The sequence below is a fragment of the Centroberyx affinis genome, unplaced genomic scaffold (assembly GCF_046629955.1).
Source record: "Centroberyx affinis isolate AG114_WGS23_722 - 3 ecotype Tasmania unplaced genomic scaffold, CSIRO-AGI_Caff_v1 ptg007769l_1, whole genome shotgun sequence".
Lineage (NCBI taxonomy): Eukaryota > Metazoa > Chordata > Actinopteri > Beryciformes > Berycidae > Centroberyx > Centroberyx affinis.
In genome coordinates this window covers 3270-26784 of record NW_027283908.1, presented here as the reverse complement: position 1 = coordinate 26784, position 23515 = coordinate 3270, and the positions used below count along the sequence as shown (strand labels likewise).

Genomic DNA, 23515 nt, shown 5'->3' with positions numbered 1-23515 from the left:
AGAGGGGGAGAGAGAGATGGAGAGAGAGAGACATACAGAGAGAGAGGGAGAGAGAGAGAGAGAGATGAGGAGAGAAGAGGGAGAGAGAGAGAAGGAGAGAGAGACATACAGAGAGGGGGAGGGAGAGAGAGAGAGAGACAGAGAGAGAGAGTGAGAGAGATGAAGGTTGGTTGGTTGGTTGTGGAAGGTAGCGAGTGATGGGTAGTGAGTGATGGGAGTGATGGTGGAAGTGAGGGAGACTAAGATAAAAAATAGAGGGAAATGGAGGGAGGAAGTGAAGGAGAGTTGGAGTGAGAGATGGGAAAGGAATGAGACAGGGGGAAGTTGGGAGAGAGAAAGACCCAGAGAGAAAGAGACGGGAGGAAAGAGAAGATGGGTGGACACAAACAGAGAAGTGTTGCTACACATGTCAAAGATAAAGGGGCAATAAGTATGTAGGAAGTAATAAGTGATGGAGAGAGAGAGAGAGAGAGAGAGAGAGAGAGAGGGGGGAGGAAGGTAAACCTGCTGATTTGTTAATGCCTGTATGTTTTCCTTATCTTCTCTCCGTGGGTCTGGAGTGAAAGTCGATAGCCTTCTGTTCCCACACAGAATAATTCATTAGTAGTGGAGTGATACTGAATCCCCATGTTACTGTAGCGTTTATTTCCCTAAAACACATCCACTACTCTGAACTACTAGACAATGAAGGCACAGGCACACACACACACACACACACACACACACACACGGTTAGTATCAGGGCAGGAAATGAACCTTTCTGTCCATTGGCCACATTGTCTCTCACATTGTCTGGTAAATCCCACAGTTCAACTTCCACACCTAAAGTTCATTTTCTGCTCTGATCCCAAGTCCAGCCTGTTCTGTGGAGTCCAGGCAGAAGTAGAGGTACTGCACTAACCTATTTTTCCTCTTCCTTACCTACTTTTTCATTTTTTGACTGGATTTGAAGATGTTGGCCTGCTTTCAATATGATGGATGCTGTCAGCGGCAGGGCAATATGACTGTCAAGTATGCGGAAGATTATCATATGTCAAATGACAGAGAGGCTGCTGCTAGATGTGTGCATCAACACCGAACTATCCAGACTTTCCAGACTTTCCAGACTTTGTGTATTTCTAAACTTTTCGAGGCCCATGAAGGCATTCTGAGGTCCTATTTTCTGAGTAACAGACCGCCGTTTCACATCTAATATCACTCCGCAGTCAAGGAGTCCGCTTGTGCCAAAAACACATTACTGCTTGTTCACTGCAGACAAACATTTGGCTAGGTGACAAACATGAATATTACTTTTTGTTTATTCAGAGAGCATGAAACTCTTGATGGTTGGTTAGAGCCCGAACGATAATCTTGCTGGATTTGTTTACGTTTCTATGGTTACAGCTCTTCTAGGTCAATGGTTCTCAACGTGGGGTCCGGGGACCACCAGGGGTCCTTGAGGGGGTTCCAGGGGGTCCCCAGCAAATTGATGAATTATTAAACTTCACCATTATGGAGTTAACACAATTAGAAAATGTAGAAGAATGACTATTTTGACTGTCTTTCACTATTATCTCTGTACCTTCAATACAGATAGTCATGGAATTCAGGACAAAATCATATCTAACAATAAAAATATTCCCAGATGTGGGTCCGAGAGAAGAAATCTCATCAAATGGGGGTCCGTGGGCCTAATGTGGACTAAAATAGGGGTCCCTGATATGAGAAAGGTTGAGAATCACTGTTCTATAGTGTAGCCATCGATGCTAGCTACAGACGTTTCTATGGTTACAGTCCTGCTGAACTACTTTTGTGGTGGAAGTTCATAAACGACTTAATTGCTTATAATAAAATCCTTTTAAATCAATATTTTGTGTCAAATGATTAATGTCTTTGGTAAGCAGCCATGGAAGAAGAGAGTTAATGTACAGTGAGGCGCTCACTATCGCAAAATGGATCCACCTGAAGGGTTTTATTTTCCAGAGATGACACATTGGGCCTCATGCAGAAACGTTCTCTTAAATTTCTCTTATATTTTCTCTTAATTTTCTGTTAAGAGAAAAAATAAGAGAAGTCAACTCCAGATGCACCAAACGTTCTTAACCATCCAAATCTGCTCTTACCCAGGTGTGCTGAACGATGAATCCCACTTGATCAGAAATTGGAGGCGCGTGGCCGATTGATTGTTATCAGCATAGGTAACGCCCCCTAAACACCATATAAGGGCAGGTGTTGTGTCGTGTGCAAATACTCTGGCACACGGCCAAGAATCGGAGAGGCGCTCTTGGCGATCTGAACCGGCTCAGCAGCCGTTCATCCGCCTCATCAAATAGATCTGTGATCTGTAAAAACTCGTTCTCTGTAAGGCCTGGATGGACAAAGCATCTCAGAGCAGCATGTCAGACATTCAGAAGCTGAACCATGCAATATCATCCAAAGCCTTTTATAGTCTTAATTGGGATTGTAGCACCCAATAATGTAATAATTTCCTGAAAATGTAATAAAATTTGCACTTAACTTGCTCGAAAATGTAATAAAACCCAATACTGTAATAACTTGACCAATAATGTAATAAAATGTCCTGACTGATATTGTAATAACATTTTACCGATAATGTAATGCCTTTCATTATAATAAAACCCAATAATGTAATACTGTAATACTAAAAAAACTGTGAAAACGAGATGTTTTTTTCTTATCTTGGTAAGAGTGCTCTCGACCACTCGTAAAATTTTCTCTCACCTAAGAGAAGAGCAAAAATAAGAAAACATTGCTGAATCCCAGAAATCAATGGGCACTAACAAAATAAGAACAAATTGTGGATATGAACAAAAATAAGAGAAAATTTGTTCGTATATCGCTTCCTGCATGAGGCCCATTAGCCCTTAAACATTTCCCGTGTCTTTCCAGACCTGCAGAGAAACCCTGGAGTAGCTAAAAAGACGGAAGACGAGAAGCCAGATGCCTGTGAAGCACTTTGAACCAGGCAGTGACTCGTGTGTCGGGACACATTTCCCCAGTTATCTGTCCCGACCGCTGTCACACTGTCAACGGCCGTTTCTAAAAAAAAAAAAAAAAAAAAGTGCCTCTGCTTTTGGAGACTCTGAATTATTCTCCTCTGCACCCCGTCCTGCTGGGTCTAGCTTCCTCCCGTTTCTCTCCCTCTCTTTCCATTATCGCTCTGTCTGTTTTTGCCCCTCTGTATCACTCTCTTGCCTACCAGATCTCTTGATTTTTAAAGTAAAATCTTTTTTTTTTGTGATCAAATTTTTTATTTTGTTTCTTTACAGTGTAACGATAATAAATCATATACACATACCCGCATGTATCACATCCATATGTGTCGATAAATCTCCTTAACACAATGTTGCGGACAGTGTAATTCAAGAGAGAATTTTTTTTTTTTTATCCCACCCTCCCCTCCCCTCCCCTCCCCTCCCCTGGCTGGCTTCAGATAACTCCCTGTGCATGCCTACGTAATACCTAGGCATATAGTATAGGCGAAAAATAATAATGACAATAAAAAATTAAATAAAGAAAAAAAAAAGGAGGAAAAAATAAATAAATACATAAATAATAATCTAATCAAATAATAATAATGATAATAATAATACTAATAATAAGCCTACTACTAATAGATATATACACACATATACTGTACGTGCAAACATACATGTATGCATACATGTACATACACATGCCTACACACACCCATATACATACAAATACATTTATGCATACACACACATACCTCTCCACAAAAAAAAATAAAAAAATAACTTTTAGCACAGCGAACCAAACATTATTGGCCAACCTGATTCATATAGATAGATTTTAAACTTCTCCATTGCCTTGGACAGAACCTCAACCTTTATTTGCCGTGGCCCCGTTTGACCGGGCAATAGAAAGTTCTATTGCGATTATGTCATAAAACAGGACAATCCCATTTTTTAAAGTCAAATCTGAGGTGACAGATCCAAAAACGCCGGGGGGGGGGGGGGGGCTGTTCGCTGCCCGGGCGTGTCGGTCCAGCTTCAAACACACACACAGGAGCGCAGACACAAAGGCACACACACACACACACACACACACACCAAACTTCAAACACACTCTGTTTGAAACACAGGCCAAGGACACAGGGCTGCTAAGGTAATACTAATTAACTTAATTAAACTGCGTGCCATGGTGTGTGACAGAAGAATGCATTTCTATGCAACGCACGACACAATATGCTCAGACACAGAACAGCTAGGGTCAGACAGGCTTTAGTTCCCACTTTCTAGATCCTTCTATCATCAATATATGTCACAGCAGGAGGGGAATTGGCACCAGACACCCGCCGACTGCTGCTGGGACTTTATCTGCGGGCGGTGAGTCCGTCTACCTTAGGCTTCTTCTCCGGGAAACAAACCGTCATTTAGAAGTCCTGCTCTGTTCTGTTCTGTTCTGAAAGTCTAGCTGGGTGGCAAATGAGGGAAAGTGGGTGGTGATCCGTTTCATTGACCAGCCGCTGGAGAAAAAAAAACAAAAACAAAAAAAAAAAAGCTTCCTGCTGTGAACACCGATCGTTTCCCATTCCTTGGAGAGCGAAGGGAAAGGGAGTTACCGGCAGAAACATGAGAAAAGGACAGCAAAGACATACAAAAGGTGTCCAAGAAGTCATACTCCTACACATTCTACGCTCTTTCCGCACTGTGTGTGCGTCTAAATGTGTGTAGAGTGTAGCGTGTGTGGAGTTATACATCTTAATAACATTATTAGGGTTCAAACCCCGAAGGGATAGAACTCTCTTGAGTTTGTGCCAGTTTATTACTATTATTTGTCTTCTGCCGCGGCTCAAATTGCCATGAGCTGGAATGAGCGAAAACTATGAGTATTGGCCCAATAACTGGAAATGATGTGCAAATGCTTCCCAAGAAATGTGAGCCCAATCGGCCAGATGGTGGCGCTGTAATTAAGGCCCAAAAATGCAATTTTGGAAAGGCCACGCCCCTCACAACGTAAGTCTGATTGACTTGAAATTTGATGCACAAGTCCAGCTCAATGTGCTCTACAAAAAAGCCTCTTGGACCATAAAAGCCCGCCATGATGGATTTTTTGATCATTTGCATAATGTGAAGAACAGTAATGTGACATCTACTTTTTGGATTTTGACGTTGTCAACACCAAATTTGATATACGGCCTTGGGGGACTGCAATACACATTTCTATTATAAATGAGCAAGATTGGTCGAAAAACATGTCCGCCATCAACCAAAATATCTTCGCAAAGGGCGGGGCTTAGCAAATATTGGCCATAACTCATTAACCATTTGTCCGATCATCATAAATCCTGGTAGGTAACTTCAGTCCGTGTTTGGGAATAGGTCTACCAAAGCATTTTGAGCCCGACCCATAGGGGGCGCCACAAATGCCACAAACGTGTATCTGAAAATCCCGTAGACAGAATTTCACAAAAAAAAAAGCCTCTACAAAAAAGCCTCTTGGACCATAAAAGTCCTCCATGATGGATATTTTGCTAATTTGCATAATGTGAAAAACAGTCATTTTCGTTTTATTTAATGATCATCATTGCTGCGTTATTATTATGATATTTATCTTGCAATGGCAACACATGCCAAAAGTCATGACAATTAATCCCTTTGAATTGAAAGTCTTGTGATAAACGAATGAATGCCTGTGTGAGAGAGGAAGAGTGTTTGGGCCTTGTGTGTGTATGTGTGAGTAGGTGAAAGAAAGAGAGTGGGTGGTGTGTGTGTGTGTATGTGTGTGTGTGTGTGTGTCTTCAGTGACTGGGTGAGTGTGTGTGGGCAGCGCAGTGTTACAGTAAGACAGAGTGTGTGTTAATAAGGCTGTCAGTCACAGCGGGCTCTCATTAAGACAGAGGAGCTCAGCCTCGCTTCTCATTAGTCTGGCTTAACTACTCTACACACACCTACACTCCGCTGAGAGGGAACACACACACACACACGGATACACACACATAGATAATTCCCTTTACACGTTTCACACATACTCTCGCCGTCTCAAAAAAAAAAAATTCACGCACTCCGATTCAAACACACACACACCTCTCTCTCTCTCTCACACACACCCCCACACAAACCTACACACATCATCACTAGGAAGCTCATTTTTTTTCTTCGCGCTGCCAGCCACACGGCGGTGTTTACGTCCCAGAATGCACCAGCCAATTTCACTATTTTCCCAACCAACTAGACTTTTCAGCACATAAAAAAAAAAAGCCTCCAAATAACGGCTGTTTACCCGCCAAAGCAGCTGATTCAGGAGACAAACTTTCCCAAACACAGGCAGATTTACCATCTCTTGGCTGGTGGCTGGGTGTTAATTTCGTGCCCGGATAGCAGCGCACATAAATCTAGTGTGGGACGGCCCGCTCTGCCTCTCCCGGATCCCGGCGGCGCGGTGTAAATGGCCCTGTAATGGACTACAAAGGACGTGGCTGTGTGTCTGTTTGACTGTGCGGTAGTTAGAGCCATTCAGAAATATGTGAATGACGATCATGTTCCCGCAAAAGAAAAAAAAACAAAACAAAAAAAACGCCTTGTTGCCTTGTACACACTGTATATTAATCTGAAAAGAGACTTTGAATGCGCAGTAATTTTCCGGTTTTGTGAGCCTGTGAATGATAATCGCTGTATCACAACAACGCCTTGAGCGATGACTGCAGCGCTGCTTTGTCGCTCTGTGTATTGCTGATGAAAAATGTGTGTAATATGCAAAGTGCCACACACACACGTTTGTCTCATTATACTTGTGAGGACCTTCCGCTGAATTAAGCCGTTCCCTAACCCTTAGCCCTTAGTGTAAACTAGGGCTGAACAATTAATCGGAATTTTATCGAAATCACAATATGGCCTACTGCAATTTTCAAAATCGCAGGAGGCGCAATATTTGTTAAAGGTGAAATGTGTCAAAATAGCATTTTAAATGAAATATTGTGGTGCTGCAGAGATGTCCTGGCCTACACATCATATTCTACAGACTTAAGAAAACATCTTTGTTTGGTACAGATCCCCGCAAAAATCACACCATAATCATTTGAATACGTTTTTCAATGAAAATGAGAATAATGATGTAAAAATGATCATTCCATCTAATATCGCGAATCATATTGCAATTGCAATATCAATCAAAATAATCACAATTAGATATTTTTTCAAAATCGTTCAGCCCCAGTGTAAACCTAATCCCGATGCTAATTTTAACCCCAAATTTAACTCCAAAACCTGAACTAACCCTTGAAGAAGTGAGGACCTGCTGAAGGACTAAAACTCAACCTGGTTCTCACAAGGAGAAAAGTACAACACACACACACACACACACACAAGCTGACACCTCAGAGAGTGTCTGCATGTGTGTATGTGTGTGTGTGTGTGTTTGCTCATGAATCATCCAATCATCCAGGCTAAGAAAATACTTTTTTTCTTTTCTTCCAGAGGGCATATTTTGCCTCTTGATTTGATTTTTAGGGGCATTTTGGTCCTTTTCAGGGGCAATTTCACTGAACTACACTAGCAGTCAAAAGTTTGGACACTCCACATTTTTCTTTATTTTTACTATTTTCCACATTTTATAATAATAGTAAAGACATCCAAACTATGAAATAACACAAATGGAATTATGCAGCGACCAAAAAAGTGTTAAACAAATCAAAACTATCTTATATTTTAGATTCTTTAAAGTAGTTAAACTGGCAGCAGGTCTTACAGTGCTGTTTTCCCCTCTCTCTCTCCCCCCATTTTCTCCTCCTGCTGGCTGCGTGGTGCCAACAGTTTCTACTGCTTCACTGCTGCATACTTGCTTGTTTTCTGATTAAAAAAAAAGAAGAGAGAAAATGCTCCATTTCTCACCCAGAATGCACTGGAAAGAATCCCCCCGGTCATCGGCTCCCATGAAAAAAAAAACCTACGGTGGCCCGCGGGGGACAGTAGTCGCACTCACACGTGAATATTCGTCACAGGCATTTTTTTACCCACTTATTAATTTCATGGGAATTTATCATCTTTCAAGGGTGTTTTGCCCCGAGCCCCCCTTAATCCCCCCCCCCCCCCCCACTCTATCTGCTATCTCTATCTACTCTACCCCCCCCCTCCTGTACGGGGGGGCTGCAGTAGCTCAGGTTGATCATGGAGTATCTATGGGCTTTAATTAAAGCAGTGTTGTCTTGCAGTAATTAACAGAGCCGGTGAAGGCGAGGAGGTGGAGTGGCAGCACAGATGCTAATTACAGTGTCCTTTATTAAAGCCTGCAAAGAGTCAGGCAACACACACACACACACACAAGTAGATTTATAGATATGTAAGAAGACATAATTGCATACACAGACACACGCAGTATCAGGTATTCATAGATGCACAAACACACACAAGCACCTATTGGACTCTGGAATGCGTGCACCTGCTCTCACACACACACACACACACACACACACACAGACAGATCCTGATGCATTAAAACAAATACATATGCAGACGCACACACACTCCCTGAGTCACATACGCACTGGCTCATGAAGACAAAAACACAAATGCACGCACGCACATACACACACAAAGACGTGAACACAAAGACAATTATAGCTGCTGCCCAGGGGTGAGTCGGGGCCGGGCATTTTGAGGAGGTAGAGGAAGAAGAAGAAGGAGGAGGAGGAAGAGGAAGAAGAGGAAGAGGAGGAAGACAAATGAGAAATACATGAGGATCCATCAGCAGACCTGTCCGGACCAAAATTAGCATTAAACCTTGAAGTATCTTTGAAATAATGAGTCTCTAACCCACACAGCACAATGCCTGAGTAGACATAAGCATGTTCATTCTGCAGCACCAGGGGTTCGAACTCACAACCTTTACCACCAATGGCAAGTCTTGATGGTGTTGAGCTACCTGAGCAGTGGGATAATTGGAGGAGGCTTCACACTAAGACTTAACCAACCACCAGGGTGCAGGATAACAGCTGTCCATGTATGTAAAGGCAGATTTCAAACTAGTGTCAAATATTCCGTATTCAAGACAAAATTCTGAGAATTTGCATACTTCATCTAGACACCCAATTACCCAATTTCCCCTCGGGGATCAATAAAGTATTTCTGATTCTGATTCTGATTCTGACAAGAGATGTCTGTAAGTTATTTTTACAAAGATTGATTGCTCCATAAGTGAAAAACAGATGTTTAAAGATGCTCTATTTCCATTGACTGCAATAGTTTACATGAGGGCAGAATTCAAATGCTGTCAAAAATTCAATTTTATTTAGCGAGAATTTGCAGTAGCTGTTTGCAGTAGCTGTTTACAGTAAAATATTTTGATGCACTGTGGACTCAATTTTTGATAATTCAAAAATCTGGCTGGATCGTTTGTGGAGGACAGTCTGAAGATGCAGTGTAGCAAGTTTGGTGTCAATTGAGCAAAAAATGTGGGAGGAGATAGGTTTAATTAATTTTAGTTTTTGAGAAAAACAGAGTGATGGACTTCATAATTCCTGGCAGCTCGAAGCATCTGAACATTTCTGCTCACTTGGGCCTACATTTTGGTGAAAGTTGCAAAGCCGTAGCACGTATGACTTATTTGTTATGAATTTTAATGAAATTTTAAACTTTAGACGGTTGGACTATTAGCCTACAATTCCAGTTGAGTACATTTGGCATGGGACTGGACCTATGTGCAAAGTTTGGTTTATTTTCATGTATGGGAAGGCAGATGTCCTTGTAGGAAGAAGAAGAAGAAGAAGAACATTGGCAAATACAAGAACATACACACACTCCCTGACTCACACATGCATTAATTGAAGACAAACACCTCTCTCTCTCTCTCACACACACACACACACACACAGAAACAAACACAAAACATCCATCATCACCTGCCCAGCCATCCAGCTCAGCAGCTATCCATCTGTTAATGTACTTATCCATCCATCCATCAATCCGTCCTTCCATCTCCCATCCATTTATTTTGCCCTGCAGTCGGCCCAAAGTCTGCGCTCTTACAACTGCATCCATCTGACTGCCAAGCCACCTATCCATCCCTTAATGAGCCCCTCAATTTATCTATCTGTCCATCCGTCTGTCCATCCATCCATCCATCCGTCTATCCATCCATCCATGAGTGCCATTTGTTTTGTCGACAAGTAAAACAAAGAAACAGAGAGAGGCTTCGTCTTGCTAGACCACAGCAGTTGTTTTTTTTAGCGAGCGATACTTGTTTCTTGTCTTATCCTCTGTCTGTATTGTCTATTCCCTCTTTACTTGGGAGTTTTACGATATTTAATACAGATTTAATTCGGCAATCTCTTACCGTCGGGACTCGGGGTCCCTGGACACATAAAAACAAGACGAATAAATTCAATTTTAAACTGATTTCATCTTTTCATTTCCTTTAACTGAACCAAAAGAAAGTAAACCCGAAGACAGAGATAAGCAGTTAGTCATATCTGACTGACAGGGAAACATTAAAACACTATATTAAAAAAAGTACTTCTAAGGCAGGCACATAGAAAAAGGAATATTTTAATATCCACAATATTTTAATATTCTGTTGGAATGTTAAGATAATACACCTCTATCCTCTACGTGCCTGTCATGCAGCATCCTGGTCTCTATTCAGTGCTTCTCTTCTAGCTTTAATGAAATGTTGTTCAAAAAAACAAAAAAGGAATTTTGGATATTCCCTCATGAATGACCATGGGCGATAACTAAAAAATTCCTAGGAAATGTTTGGACAAAAACCTGAAACATTCAGAGTGCATCTTTGGAGGAAAAATGTAAAATATTCAGAATAAATGTTTGGAAGATGACTCAAAGGACTCCAAGTTCTATTTTGTAACATTCACTAAATTCCAGATAGGAAATAAACCTTTTTCACAAACATGGCCGATAGGGTTGGTCCGATGGCCGACAGTCATCGACCACTGAGCTTTATCAAAACATTTATCCTTAGAACTGATGAATATGTTTTTTAAGGAGTGTCAGCCAGAGAGTGCAAGGAATGGGTTTATTCGAATTATTATAATAGCACCTTGCACCTGATTTACTAAAGGAAAAACAGCTTATTTAATCACACTATTTACTGCCCAGTGAAAGCATGTTTTCATTTAGGCACAGACATAAAATATATTTTTAAATCTACCTGGTTTGCGCCTGCCTTAGTAAATCAGGGGGTGAGTCTTTATTTGTATCTCAAAACTGAGGATTAAAACTTACTTACAGAGTGAACTCCAGCCACATTGATCCGTCAGAAAACGGACAGAATTACTAACGGATTGATTTCTGTCCGTTGGGTTGTTTTGGAACGTAAACGCTATTTAAAAAAAAAAAAACGCCTCTGATATGCAGTGACGAATCTGTCAAGAAAAAGTTCAACTGGGTCAACTTTCTGTCCCTCAAAACGGACGGAAATCTGACGGAGACGGGCGTGTCATCAGCGTTGCCCGGACAACGGACAGCTCTCATTGAAAGTGAATTGAAATGAACAGAGACGGACAGACACAACGGACTACTCTCCCGTTCTCTCCTAGGAACCGAAATTTCAAAAAAGGTAGGAGTCGACTGCTACGCCTACCAAACATGAAGCGAAGTGCTGCAGTTACGTCACTATGACTAGTATTTAAAATATTCTTTTATAATCAGATGATCTGCTTAATGAGGTTGCTTAAGCATAGGCTATAGGGAGGAAAAGTAAGGAAAGACCGGGTGAGTAGGTGAGATGGGCTGTGGGCTCAAATGTGCAAAAAATAGAAATAGTAATTAATGTCCAACATAGGCTACATACATGTAAAAAGTATAAAAGAAAGTATTTATAAAAATGTTAGTGCTAGAGCAGCTCACATGAGAGCCTTGTCCGTTTCATTACGGACATATGGAAGAACATCTTTTCTTGTTCGTCTATAAAATCCCCCCCACCCATACGCCAATTTGGTATACATCGCCCAACCCTAATGGCTGATGTACTTCCGCTTCGTTGTTGTAGGTTATATATCGGCTCTCACCATTGTCAGCAATGTTAAAAAGTCAACTGTCTGTCTCCTCTGACTTATTTTGTGGTTCAAAATAGCGTGTAACACAATACAGGTGTTGTCAGTGACATATCTTTCTGTTTCTGTTCTCAGACTAAAAACATTTGCTTGAGCGTCACAAACTGCCAACTGACTAACCGAGGCTAACAGTAATTTCTGTACTGTTCACATTTTGTGACCCTTGATCAAATCACTTTTTCATAGTGCTGCAGTTGCCTGACAACAGAAACAGAAAGATAAGTCAGTGACAACACCTGTACTGTGATATACACTCACTGAGCACTTTATTAGGAACACCTTACTAATACTGGGTCGGTATCAGCTTTCAGCTCAGTGTCAACCGGCTACCAAAGTGACATCCTCCTCCAGGTTGGACGTGTTGCATTCTGAGATGCTGTTCTGCTCTCCACAGCTGTAAAGATGTTATCTGAGTTACTGAAGCCTTTCTGTCAGCTCCAACCATTCTGGCCGTTCTCCTCTGACCTCTGACCTCTCTCATCAACGAGGCATTTCCGTCCGCAGAACCGCCGCTCACTGGATGTTTTTTTGTTTTTCGCACCATTCTGTGTAAACTCTAGAGACTGTTGTGCGTGAAAATCCCAGGAGATCAGCAGTTTCAGAAATACTCAAAGCAGCCCGTCTGGCACCAACAGCCATGCCACGGTCAAAGTCACTGAGATCACATTTTTTCCCCCTTCTGACGCTTGATGTGAACATTACCTGAAGCTGCTGACCTGTATCTGCATGATCTTATGCACTGCACTGCTGCCACATGATTGGCTGAATGGATAATTGCCAGCCACATGCCTGAAAACCTTGGCTGTGTCTGGAGAGTTATTCTGCTATTCGGTCACTAGTCATCATTTTGAGATCTTACTCTATTCTGAAAATGTATTTGGCTGATAAAACAATGACAGCTGCTGGTGAAATTTGGAAGAAGGCTGAACATATAATAAATATTGCAGTGGTTTCTACAGGTTTTGTTAGGCTCCGTTTCTAATTTTTTTCTCTGTTCAGTTTGACAGAACTTCCTGTCCAGTCTGGCTGTCTGACCGTCTCCATGTGTTTCGTCGTATGAAAGAATGAATTGTGGTCGGTGTGGTTCACCAACAGGCTTTCAGTGCCTCAGCAGCTTTAATTATTTGTTTTTAGATTAGTGCATCACAGCGCCCGAAACTTCACTCAGGAAACTGTTGATTTCCCTGGGCGGGCCGCCCAAATCTAATCAATATATTGGAAAACACTGTGTTCCCTCTCTCCCATCTCCCTCCTCTACTCACTCCAATTTGCTCTCATTAAGATCCATTCTACCCCTCTCCTTAGCTTTTACCGTAAAACTTCAATTAACAGCCTGGGCTTTTATTTGCTTCAAACACTGAACTCAACCGGCCTATATCTGGGTCAGGCCTTTAATTCCTTTCGCACAAAACTCTTGCTCAGCAAAGATGGGAAATACTATCAAATTGTTTATTTAAACCAGTATGAATATTACTTGTATAAAAATTAGGCTATCGAATAACATATCAATTACGAATCATTCATTTGATCTCGCTCCGAGAGACAGCGCATCTAGGCCAACCTCATGCACTGGGAGAGAGAGAGAGAGAGAAAGAGAGCAAGAGGTTGTGCTTTTGCCATTCTCTCACTCTCTTGTTCACAATAAAGTTTGGACTCTTGCACTCCTTAAAATGAGTTGCTTGTAGTATCAGTGAATCAGAAATTGAAACATATTCTACTGCTGCACACAGTGTTAAGTCACTCTGAATAAGAGCTTTAGCTAAATGCCTAAAAAATGTAAAATGTAAATGTCACAACAACTAGAATTTCAACACTATTTGGATATCACTGTGAAAGGCTCAAATCAATATTGAATTTTATAAACATTTCAAACAGTCACCAAATGTGTTCTGCAAGCTGAAATTCCACTTCAATGTTGCTTCCAAAGGGCGTAAACTGTGCGGATTGGAACGGTTACAAGAAGCAGAAGAAGGAGGAGGCTTGGACTAAACAGAGCGTCAACAGTCCACCATGTCTTGAACTGGATCCCAGTTCAACTAAACTGGTTGACAAACTGGTGCCGGGAGCCAAATATGGAGCTATTTCACTTCCAGAGCCGATAAAGACAAACACCAGAACCACTGTGGAAAAAATGCTACAAAGCTGACTGAATGTTCTGTGTTTCTCATTCTCTTAAAGCCATTTTGATCTTTGCTTCTGCTTAAAGGAATAGTTCACCCAAGAATGAAAATTCTGTCCTCATCTCCTCCCCCTCATGCCAGTTGAAACACAGGTGAAGTTTGTCCATATAACACACAGGGAGGCTGCAGCACAACTCCATAGCAGCCTTCTCCAAAACAACTGAAGTCAGTGGGGACCAGTTCTTCAGAGTTCCAAAAAGACCTACAGTATATTTACACCATCATTTAGTGCAAATCTGAACTACAGCTGATTGATTTGCAACAAATAATGGTGTATAGGTCTTTCTATTCACAGTGTGATTGTTTGGCTGTTTTTGTTTTGGAACTCTAAAGAACAGGTCCCCATTGACTTCAGTTGTTTTGGAGAAGGCTGCTACCAAGTTGTGCTGCAGCCTCCCTGTGTGTTATATGGACTAACAAATTTCACCTGTGTTTCATTTGGCATGAGGGTGAGTAGATGATGACAGAATTTTCATTTTTAGGTGAACTATTCCTTTAAATGCTTGAATTTCTTTTCTTAGACAAATATAAATAGTGAAGTTGATCCTATGTATGAATTTCTTTCCAAAGCCTTTGCCTTTCCATCAAGGCAAAGGGCGGCTACTTTAAAGAACCTAAAAAATAAGATCCATATTGAATCTGCTCTTTGTAAATGTAAAGCGGAGGTGTACTCACGTTGCCCCCAGCGGCCCGTGCGGGGGTTCAGGTAGTTCGGGTACAGCCCGTTGGGACGGTCCATTTTGGCTAGCAGCTTCCGGATATGCATCACCTGAGACGAAAAGATGACGCATTAGGAGTTTTATTCCAAACTGAAATATTCACCTTTTGAAAAATGTCTAGTCCAGTCTAGCCCAGTCTAGCTAATTCAGTACGATCTTCAAGAATCTCTTCTTAAAAATTTTTTTTACAGACCGTCTTTTGTATCATGGTTTGATTTTGTCCACTTTTTAATTTTATCTTGTTTTTTGTGTTTTATTTGTTTAACCATGTTTTCTTTTGAATGCGTTTCCCAGTTTTTATCTCCTTTTTGTATTTATTTTTACTCTTCTTTGATTTTATACCATTTTGTAAAGCGCTTTGTAAACTCTGCTTTTAGACAAGTGCAAGATAGATAGAGTTTATTATCATAGAAAGGATAGCTGGCATGGAAACTAAAGTGATTATATCATAGTGTTCAGATTCTTGGCAATATTGCAAAGTAAGTTGGCTTTCACTAATAAAATTTAACATTTCTGAGAACCCAACCATCTGCAATTTTGAAATATTGATATCTCACAAATCAATATCAGCTAACAGTTTTTTCCCCCAAATTGGACATAACCCAAGAACACTTGAAATTTATCTTCAGTGTTTTGTTGGTTTATGTGACAGAAAGGGGAATATTCATCAACATTGATATTACAAAAAACAGAAACCATGCAGATATGCTGCAGTACTACATGCATACATGCAAGTATGCAAATGTAAGTATACAGAGACATGACACACACACACACACACGCACACACACACACACACACACACACAGTCGTACCTTTTGGTAGTAGGCAGGGTTCCCCGTCAGGTAGGTGAGGTGGACAAACTCCATGTGGAGAGTCCCGAACTCAGCCAGGATGCTGCTGCCTGCCGACGCCCAACCCCAGTTACGACCAACACCACTGGAGGGAGGGGGGGAGATAGAGAGAGAGAGAGAGAGAGAGAGAGGGAGAGAGAGATGAGGAGAGAAGAGGGACAGACAGAGAGACAGAGAAGGAGAGAGACAGAGACAGATGAAGAGAGGTAGAAAGGGAGAGAGAGAGGGAGAGACAGAGAGAGGGAGAGAGATGAAGAGAGAGGGAGGGAGAAAGGGGGACAGAGAGATGGAGAGAGAGAGGGAGAGAGAGACATACCCGAGACAGAGGGAGACAGAGAGACAGAGGGAGAGAGATGAAGGTTGGTTGGTTGTGGAAGGTAGTGAGTGATGGGAGTGATAGTGGAAGTGAGGGAGACCAAGATAAAATGGAGGGAAATGGAGACAGAGAAAAAGGGGGAGGGAGGAAGTGAAGGAGAGTCGGAGTGAGAGACGGGAAAGGAAAGAGACAGGGGGGAAGTTGGGAGAGAGAAAGATGGAGAGAGAAAGAGACGGGAGGAAAGAGAAGATGGAAGACACAAACAGAGAAGTGTTACTACACATGTCAAAGATAAAGGGGCAATAAGTACGATTCATACAGTCCCATAGCACAAAACGACCATAATATATGTGCAGGGGGCTGATAGGCTTGTTGATCAATACCAATGACTCCACCATTACTTCAACTGGGGGGGGGGCGAGGTTTCTGGCCTTCAACACTCACTTTCCAGCTCGCACAAAACCTCCCACAGAGTTTAGAGAAAGAGAAACTCAAACTGCAGCAACAGTAAAATCCAAGCTCCGCCCCCACTGTGTGATTGACAGGTGATCTGTGGGACGTGCCGTGCCGAAACACCACAGCAAGGGGCGCTGAGCTCAAAGAAGGAGACTAAATTAAAAAAAACAAGGATCTTGAGATTACCATTACATTAAAGAGTAACTAAACCCCAAACCCAAATCTGTGGTGAAGCCTGACACCTAATGGCGAAAAGTAGGGTACTGAGCTGGCCATCTGCTATTGGCTGGTCTTTGTGCCAGGTGATGATGAAGGCGACATCACCTGGCACAAGGACCAGCCAATAGCAGACCGCCGCAGGTCTGTGCAACAGGTTCACTACCTGCACTGTGTCACTCAGTCGACATTTACACATGACCATATGTGACACAAGAGGCATCTGGAACCGCTTCAATTTTACATGAGTGCATGTAGCATTAATGGGTCGCAAATCCCGTGTGTGTGTGTGTGGGAGGGGAGCGTGTGTGTGTGTGTGTGTGTGTGTGTGAACATGGGAAGGTGAGGCACGTTTGTCGGCACAGGTGGGCGAGTGTGATGGATGGATGGAGCTGGTTAGTCATATGGTAATCCTGATGTCATCATGTTTCTGGAAGACGATTTTTGACGATTATTTGTAGCACCCAGATCTCCAAACAGGTGGGCTCCATATGGTTCCACGCATTCTACCGATCTGGTGATTTACGATGGAACGGTAATGAATAACTAAACTGAATTTGCATTTTGAATTTCGACAAAAACAAGGAAAAAACAGAGATACAAGACTGTGCACATAACAGCCTTAGCTCGGTAAAGAACCACAGCTTGCACGGTGCTTTACGCCACAAGGCCGTTTTCCATTGACCGGCCGGCTCTCTGAGATAAAAATGGTTTTGTGCCGGATTGTAACCGATTGCACAGCGTTTTACACGTTCCCAAAGAGTAAATCCTTGAAAGAACGGTGGATCAGACTTGTACGGTAAGACGGAATTTCTTTCCGACAGCCCGCGGGGTGTTAGGATACTATGGGCTGTTCTGGAGCAGACACAGAACTTGAATGGATAGAACGGTCCTCGGACTGTTTACTATAGTAATTTGACTGGTAGGTTACACCATAAAATGGCGACTATGGAATTTTAAGGGTTACTTTTGACCACTTGATCGACACTCAGGCTTATGGGTATTTTAATGGTGTCATGGAAACGTATGTTTCTGATGATTAAAAAAGCAGATTTTTACAAGAAAGAGGTTGAAAGATTCACAATCACTCATGATAGCAATCACATAATGGAGCCTTGCTTCACCCAGCGGGAGATAATAAGCCGACTTGATACAGATTGCCTGTAATCAAGAGAGATTCATGTGTTGTGTTTCATTCAAGTGTGTTTTGTATCTGGTTGTAATTCGAATGTGTACAAATTGTTGCAGGGCAGGAATTATACAACGGCCAAACGGCCAGTGGCGTGGATGCCCCGGAGTGTGGCTGTATGCCCCTTCTAAAATGAACTCTCCACACGGCCAGTTTGGCTGCCCTGTTTTCAACTGGCCGTTGTCCCTTAAAAGAAAGCTGTTTAAAACTACATGTGACGCAGCAAATAAACAAACTCACGTTTCCCAGTGTCTCCGTCATCACGCTGGACATCAACAGTAGCACCAGATTTCTGCCACTCCCGCAAATATACAGTATTGTGCAAAAGTCTTAGGCATATGTCAAAGATATCCATAAAGCGAAGATGCTTTCAAAACTAATGAAATGAAAAGTTTCTGAATATCAAAAATTACAATAAACAGTAGTCTACTGACACACTAATGCAGAAAACAAATAAACATCTAAGACTTATAAGAAATTTATATAAAAAATCTAGGGAGCCTAAGACTTTTGCATGGTACTGTATGTGTAACGTTAACAGCTAATTATTAATTAAACAGAGAGGGAGAGAGAGAAGCCATCGCTAAAGCTATCGCTAACTGCTAAGCTAAGTAACTAGCAGATCTGAAAAGTGTGTAAACAACTGTGGGATTAGTGAGAAAGTCGCTAAAAGAAGGAGAGAGCTATGAGAGTGCTTGAGCAGAACTAGAGTCAGTTTAAATGTACAGCGGGTAATTAGCCGCTGTAATGAAGAATATAGCAAAATTAACCGGGTTGAGATCGAGCAACAAAAACACAGTAGCAGTAGCCTGCATATGAGGCGTTTAGGGAACCTCGGTAAATTGTAGCGTCTACCGATAGTCTGCATATGAGGCGTTTAGGGAACCTCGGTAAATTGTAGCGTCTACCGATAGTCTGCATGTGAGGCGTTTAGGGAACCTCGGTAAATTGTAGCGTCTACCGATAGTCTGCATGTGAGGCGTTTAGGGGACATCTGTAATTTGTAGCTACAGAAAATAACCTGGGTTACACTTACGTTATCGTGTGTTACTGGACATGTAACTAACTTAGCAGTCTGAGCCATCTTACATATGTGCTGTATCACACTGCAGCACTTCATTTTTCTATTAGGATATTTATTTTGTTGAGGAAAAAGGACTGAAAAAAGGATTTTAATAACCATTGGTTTTGGCCTTGGTGCCCTACATTTTACCGCGATGCCCCAATAAATTTGTATTTGTCAAAGGCCAAAAAACGACTTAATTCCAGGCCTGTTATTGGTGTGTGTGTTTGTGTATTTGTCTAATGGGAGATTAAGACAGAACACAAAGCTTCTGCTCTCTAAAGGATTAGTGTTACCTTGAGAGGAGGCAGGCCTCTCTTGTTCAACACACATCCTGCTAAACAACCTACCCACGCACAAAGCAACAAGATGTTGGTCTCACACACAGACACACACACACACACACACACACAAACACACACACGGAGCCAGGGTGCTTAGCGACAACACAGGCTGCAGATTAATAAAGCAATTTTGTTTCATTTCATTGTTTCATTCAATGAATAAATAAATAAATAGATACCGCAGACAGCAGTGGCAAATGGCAGAAGGTAGAGAAAGAGAGGAGCACATACACACAAACACACTCCCTCACCCAGATACACTGAAAGGCAGAAAAAAAGAGAAGTAAGAAGAATAGAAAGAGATAGAAATGCTGTGGCAATGTTACACTTGGGGTTGAGGCTACATTACCGTTATGGGAGCTAGATTGTTATGGTGTTGCAGGTTAACAGAGTGACTAAAGACTTTTTCATGCCAATTCAAAGAAAATGTTACACAAGTTTCAACCCAGAAATTTGACCGAAGAGTTAAAAAAAACAGAAACCAGGCAACTTTCTTATTAGTAAAGTACTGCACTGAGGAAAAAGCTGAAACTATTATAACTAACACAACATTTAACTGTTCTTAAGACATTTCAAGGCCTTGGATTTTGGTACTAGCATTTTAAGGACCTGCAGACACTCTGGTTAAGGTTTCTGCTAGGGCTGGGTGATATGGTTGAAATCAATATCATGACGACCATAAGGATTTTTCTCGATATCAATATATATCACGATATGGTTCATGCATGCAAAATCAAGTTAAATAATCAAATTAATGTTCATCTCATTGAACCGAATGGTGATGTTAGGTGTGATGTCAAACAAAGCAGAAATATTCAAATAATATTCCTACCATACCTCATTTTATGAGAGTTTTTAAGTAAAATTTGCTTGTCATCATCAATTCAGACAGCAGAAATGTGTGTCACGATATTAAAATATCTTCATATCATCACGATATGATTCCACTGAAAGACGATAAACGATAATATTGAATTATTCTTCAAGAGGTTAGTTTAAGGTTAGGATTTGGGTTTAGGATTGAGGGTAAAATTTAGGATTAGGTTTAGATTAGGGTTAAAGTTAGGCATGTAGTGGTGAAGGTTAAGGAATGAATGTAGTCAATGGAAAGTCCTCACAAGTATACTTAGACAATTATTTAGTGTGTAAGTGTGTATTGGAGAGCCATGCACGTAGGCAAGATGTAAGCAGCTCTGTAGTGAAGCAGTTGACAAGGTTTTGGTCAAAATCGATCATTATGATGGAAAAAGATGGAAATTAGGGTCCAGGTCAAAAATGGCCGGAATTATGCTTTAAGACAAACTTAGAAAACTAAAATAAATGAACAAAGCTGATATACCAGCCTGTTTCTGATGTTGTGAAATGGACAGAATAGGAAGAATAACTACAATAAATTAATTGCTTAAGGGACATGAAGTCCAGTTGTGTTTAGTAAATCAGATACACTAAAAAAACAAACATGCTTAGCATATTGCACTAACTGTTCTGTATTTATCTAACAGTGTCAAAAAAACATTTTTGTCACTGCATGCTGAAAACTGTAAGACTTTAAATGTATTTTGGAATACTTTTTAAGGCCTTAAATTTCAATATTTTATATTTAGGGCTGCAACTAACGATTATTTTCATTGTCGATTCGTCTGTCGATTATTTTCTCGATTAATCGATTAGTTGTTTGGTCTATAAAATGTCAGAAAATGGTGAAAAATGTGGATCAGTGTTTCCCAAAGCCCAAGATGACGTCCTCAAATGTCTTGTTTTGTCCACAACCCAAAGATATTCAGTTTACTGTCATAGAGGAGGAAAGAAACCAGAAAATATTCACATTTAAGAAGCTGGAATCAGAGAATTTTGACTTATTTGTCTTAAAAAATGACTCAAACCGATTAATCGATTATCAAAATAGTTGGCGATTAATTTAATAGTTGACACCTAATGGATTAATCGTTGCAGCTCTACTTATATTGTAAGACTTTGGCAGACTTTTTAAGGACCTGCAAACACCCTGAGAAAAAACAAATAATGATACACACACACACACACACACACACACACACACACACACACACCAGCCATGCATAAGCAAGCTATCTGCCAATCAAGTCACGGACACAGTCTGACTCCGGTTTTGTTCCAGTCTGCTCAGCCGACTGTCATTTGCGATCCTGGGGAATTCCCCCAGAGTGGCACGTCTCACTTTCTATTCACGCCCCGGTCGGCCCGTGCTCAAGGCGGAGGGGCTTGGGACGGCACCGCCACTGACCTCTTGAGGTTGACCATGGCCCAGGGGATTCCTGTAGGGGTGTTGAAGGCAGGGAGCAGCTTCTCAGCCAACTGGACCGCCTTCAGCTTGAATACCTGGAGAAAAGAGAGGGGAGGGAGGGAGAGAGGGAGGGAGCATGAATGTAGATTCAATTCAAAACTCCCTTTTACCAGGTCCAGCGAAATACTCTGCAGTCCGTCTGCTCTCGCCGCTCGATATTCTCCGCAAACAGCTGACGGGTACAAGCGTAAAACAACTGACAACAACCGAAACAAGGGCGAGAACGGAGGCAAATGAGGCAGAGTGAGATGTCAGGAGAGAGTCGGCGGCTAAACGACAGCCACGCCGCGTCAGGGCCGAGCAGATTTACGGAGGAGACTGGCAGCCCCATTATACGCAGAACCTCCCCTCAGACCGCGCTACAATAATATGAGCTGGCAGAATACTACTGAGGCAGGTGAGTGTTGAAAAAGGAGAGCGTGGAGGGTCAAACTACAGTGAGAGAGACAGACAGAAACAAGAGAAAGAAGACCTGAAGTACACGTTTGATGTCAAATTCCTATTATCACGTCTGAGGTCGAATCGATGCAGACTTGTGTGGGGGAAAAAAAAAATTTTTGACGTCGCGTTCGTTTTTGAAACTACACCGGTTCTCGCGCTCGCTTGACAGATGAGGGCCAATGGAATCTGCCCCGGCACCTTGTCTTTTCTCCTCAACGTGCCAATCAAACAGATAAAAAGGAGTCTGAGCTTGTTCTCCTGTTGCAGCCACCGGAGAGGAGCGACAGCCGGAAAGCCTAAAATGGACTCGTGTAGGGTGCGCGGCCGCCGAGGAGAGGTAGAATTGACGATAAGGTAAAACAAAGCTCAAACAAACACAACTCACCGGTGAGCGATTCATATTTATGAAGTTCGCCACGCTGCATGCTGAAGCTCAAGTCGGACTACATATCTCAAATCATTCCCGACGACGGCGGTTCAGACTAAACAACTGGTTTTGACTAAATCCTTGTCGTTGGAAATGAGGCTTCACACACACGGAAGATGAGGGATCGCACTACCCGACTCTCTCAGTGTCTTATCTCAAAATTTGCAAATCTCCCAAAAAAGACGGCCATTCCCTTTGACAGTGAGTCCTGGAGCATTAAGAAGTAAACCGATCATGGAGGAGATAGCTGCATGCCAGCGACTGTTTAATACAGTTTCTTGAGCAGCAGTCTGCCTGCTAACGTCACAATGAGTAGGGGTGCGACGGATCACAAAACTCACGGTTCGGATCGTGTCGCGGTTTTGAGTCACGGATCGGATCATTTTTCGGATAAGGGTAAAATTTATTTTAAAATATGCTACTATGGCTCCTCTCTCTTGTCTGTAGTCACCACTCTGTAGTCTCGCTCATTGTCCCGCCCACAACACTATCTGATTGGTTACAAGTCACAAGTAATAGCCTATCAACACTGAAGGCTCTGCCACAGACCGGAGCTTCTCCGAGTGGAGCTGTGTGTGAAGGGAAGGCAGCATGTTGCCCAAGTTGAAATAAACATCACAATCTTGTGATCTATTTCAATGATGACAAGCATGCCCAGTTTCCCAGTTCCACCACTGAAAATGCCCCAAGTCAAGTCACAGCCTACGGGATTTCACTCAATGGAGGTGAAAGGTTTTTAAATCAGTCGCTCTTCCTGAGAGAATCCAGCACAGAAAACAATAAGCTTTCACTTGGTTTGGTCAAAGTTAGTGTTTAATTGTTACTTCACTGTACCCGAGTCGAGTGTTTTCCTCTCAGCGCTGCGTTACGTTCCGCTCTGCTTCCTGTCAGTCAGCTGACACCACAGGAAGAGATGGAAGTCTCCTCCAGGAAGTGATCCCTCAAACATCTCACCTTGC

At 42.0% G+C, this 23515-nt stretch overlaps 1 protein-coding gene across 1 annotated transcript in view; it reads right to left on the bottom strand.

Moving 5' to 3' along the window:
* The window catches only part of LOC139639811 (mannosyl-oligosaccharide 1,2-alpha-mannosidase IB-like), a gene marked incomplete at its 3' end in the record, with an annotated part of 33860 nt that extends 10921 nt beyond the window's left edge, over positions 1-22939 (bottom strand). The window contains exons 1-4 of the mRNA XM_071513959.1: positions 22898-22939; positions 21629-21723; positions 15743-15866; positions 14884-14977 (exon numbers count right to left, since the gene is read on the bottom strand). Of these exons, the coding sequence (XP_071370060.1) occupies positions 14884-14977; positions 15743-15866; positions 21629-21723; positions 22898-22939 (355 nt within the window). The remainder of the gene's footprint in view (positions 1-14883; positions 14978-15742; positions 15867-21628; positions 21724-22897) is intronic.
* Between the last annotated feature and the right edge of the window lie 576 nt (positions 22940-23515).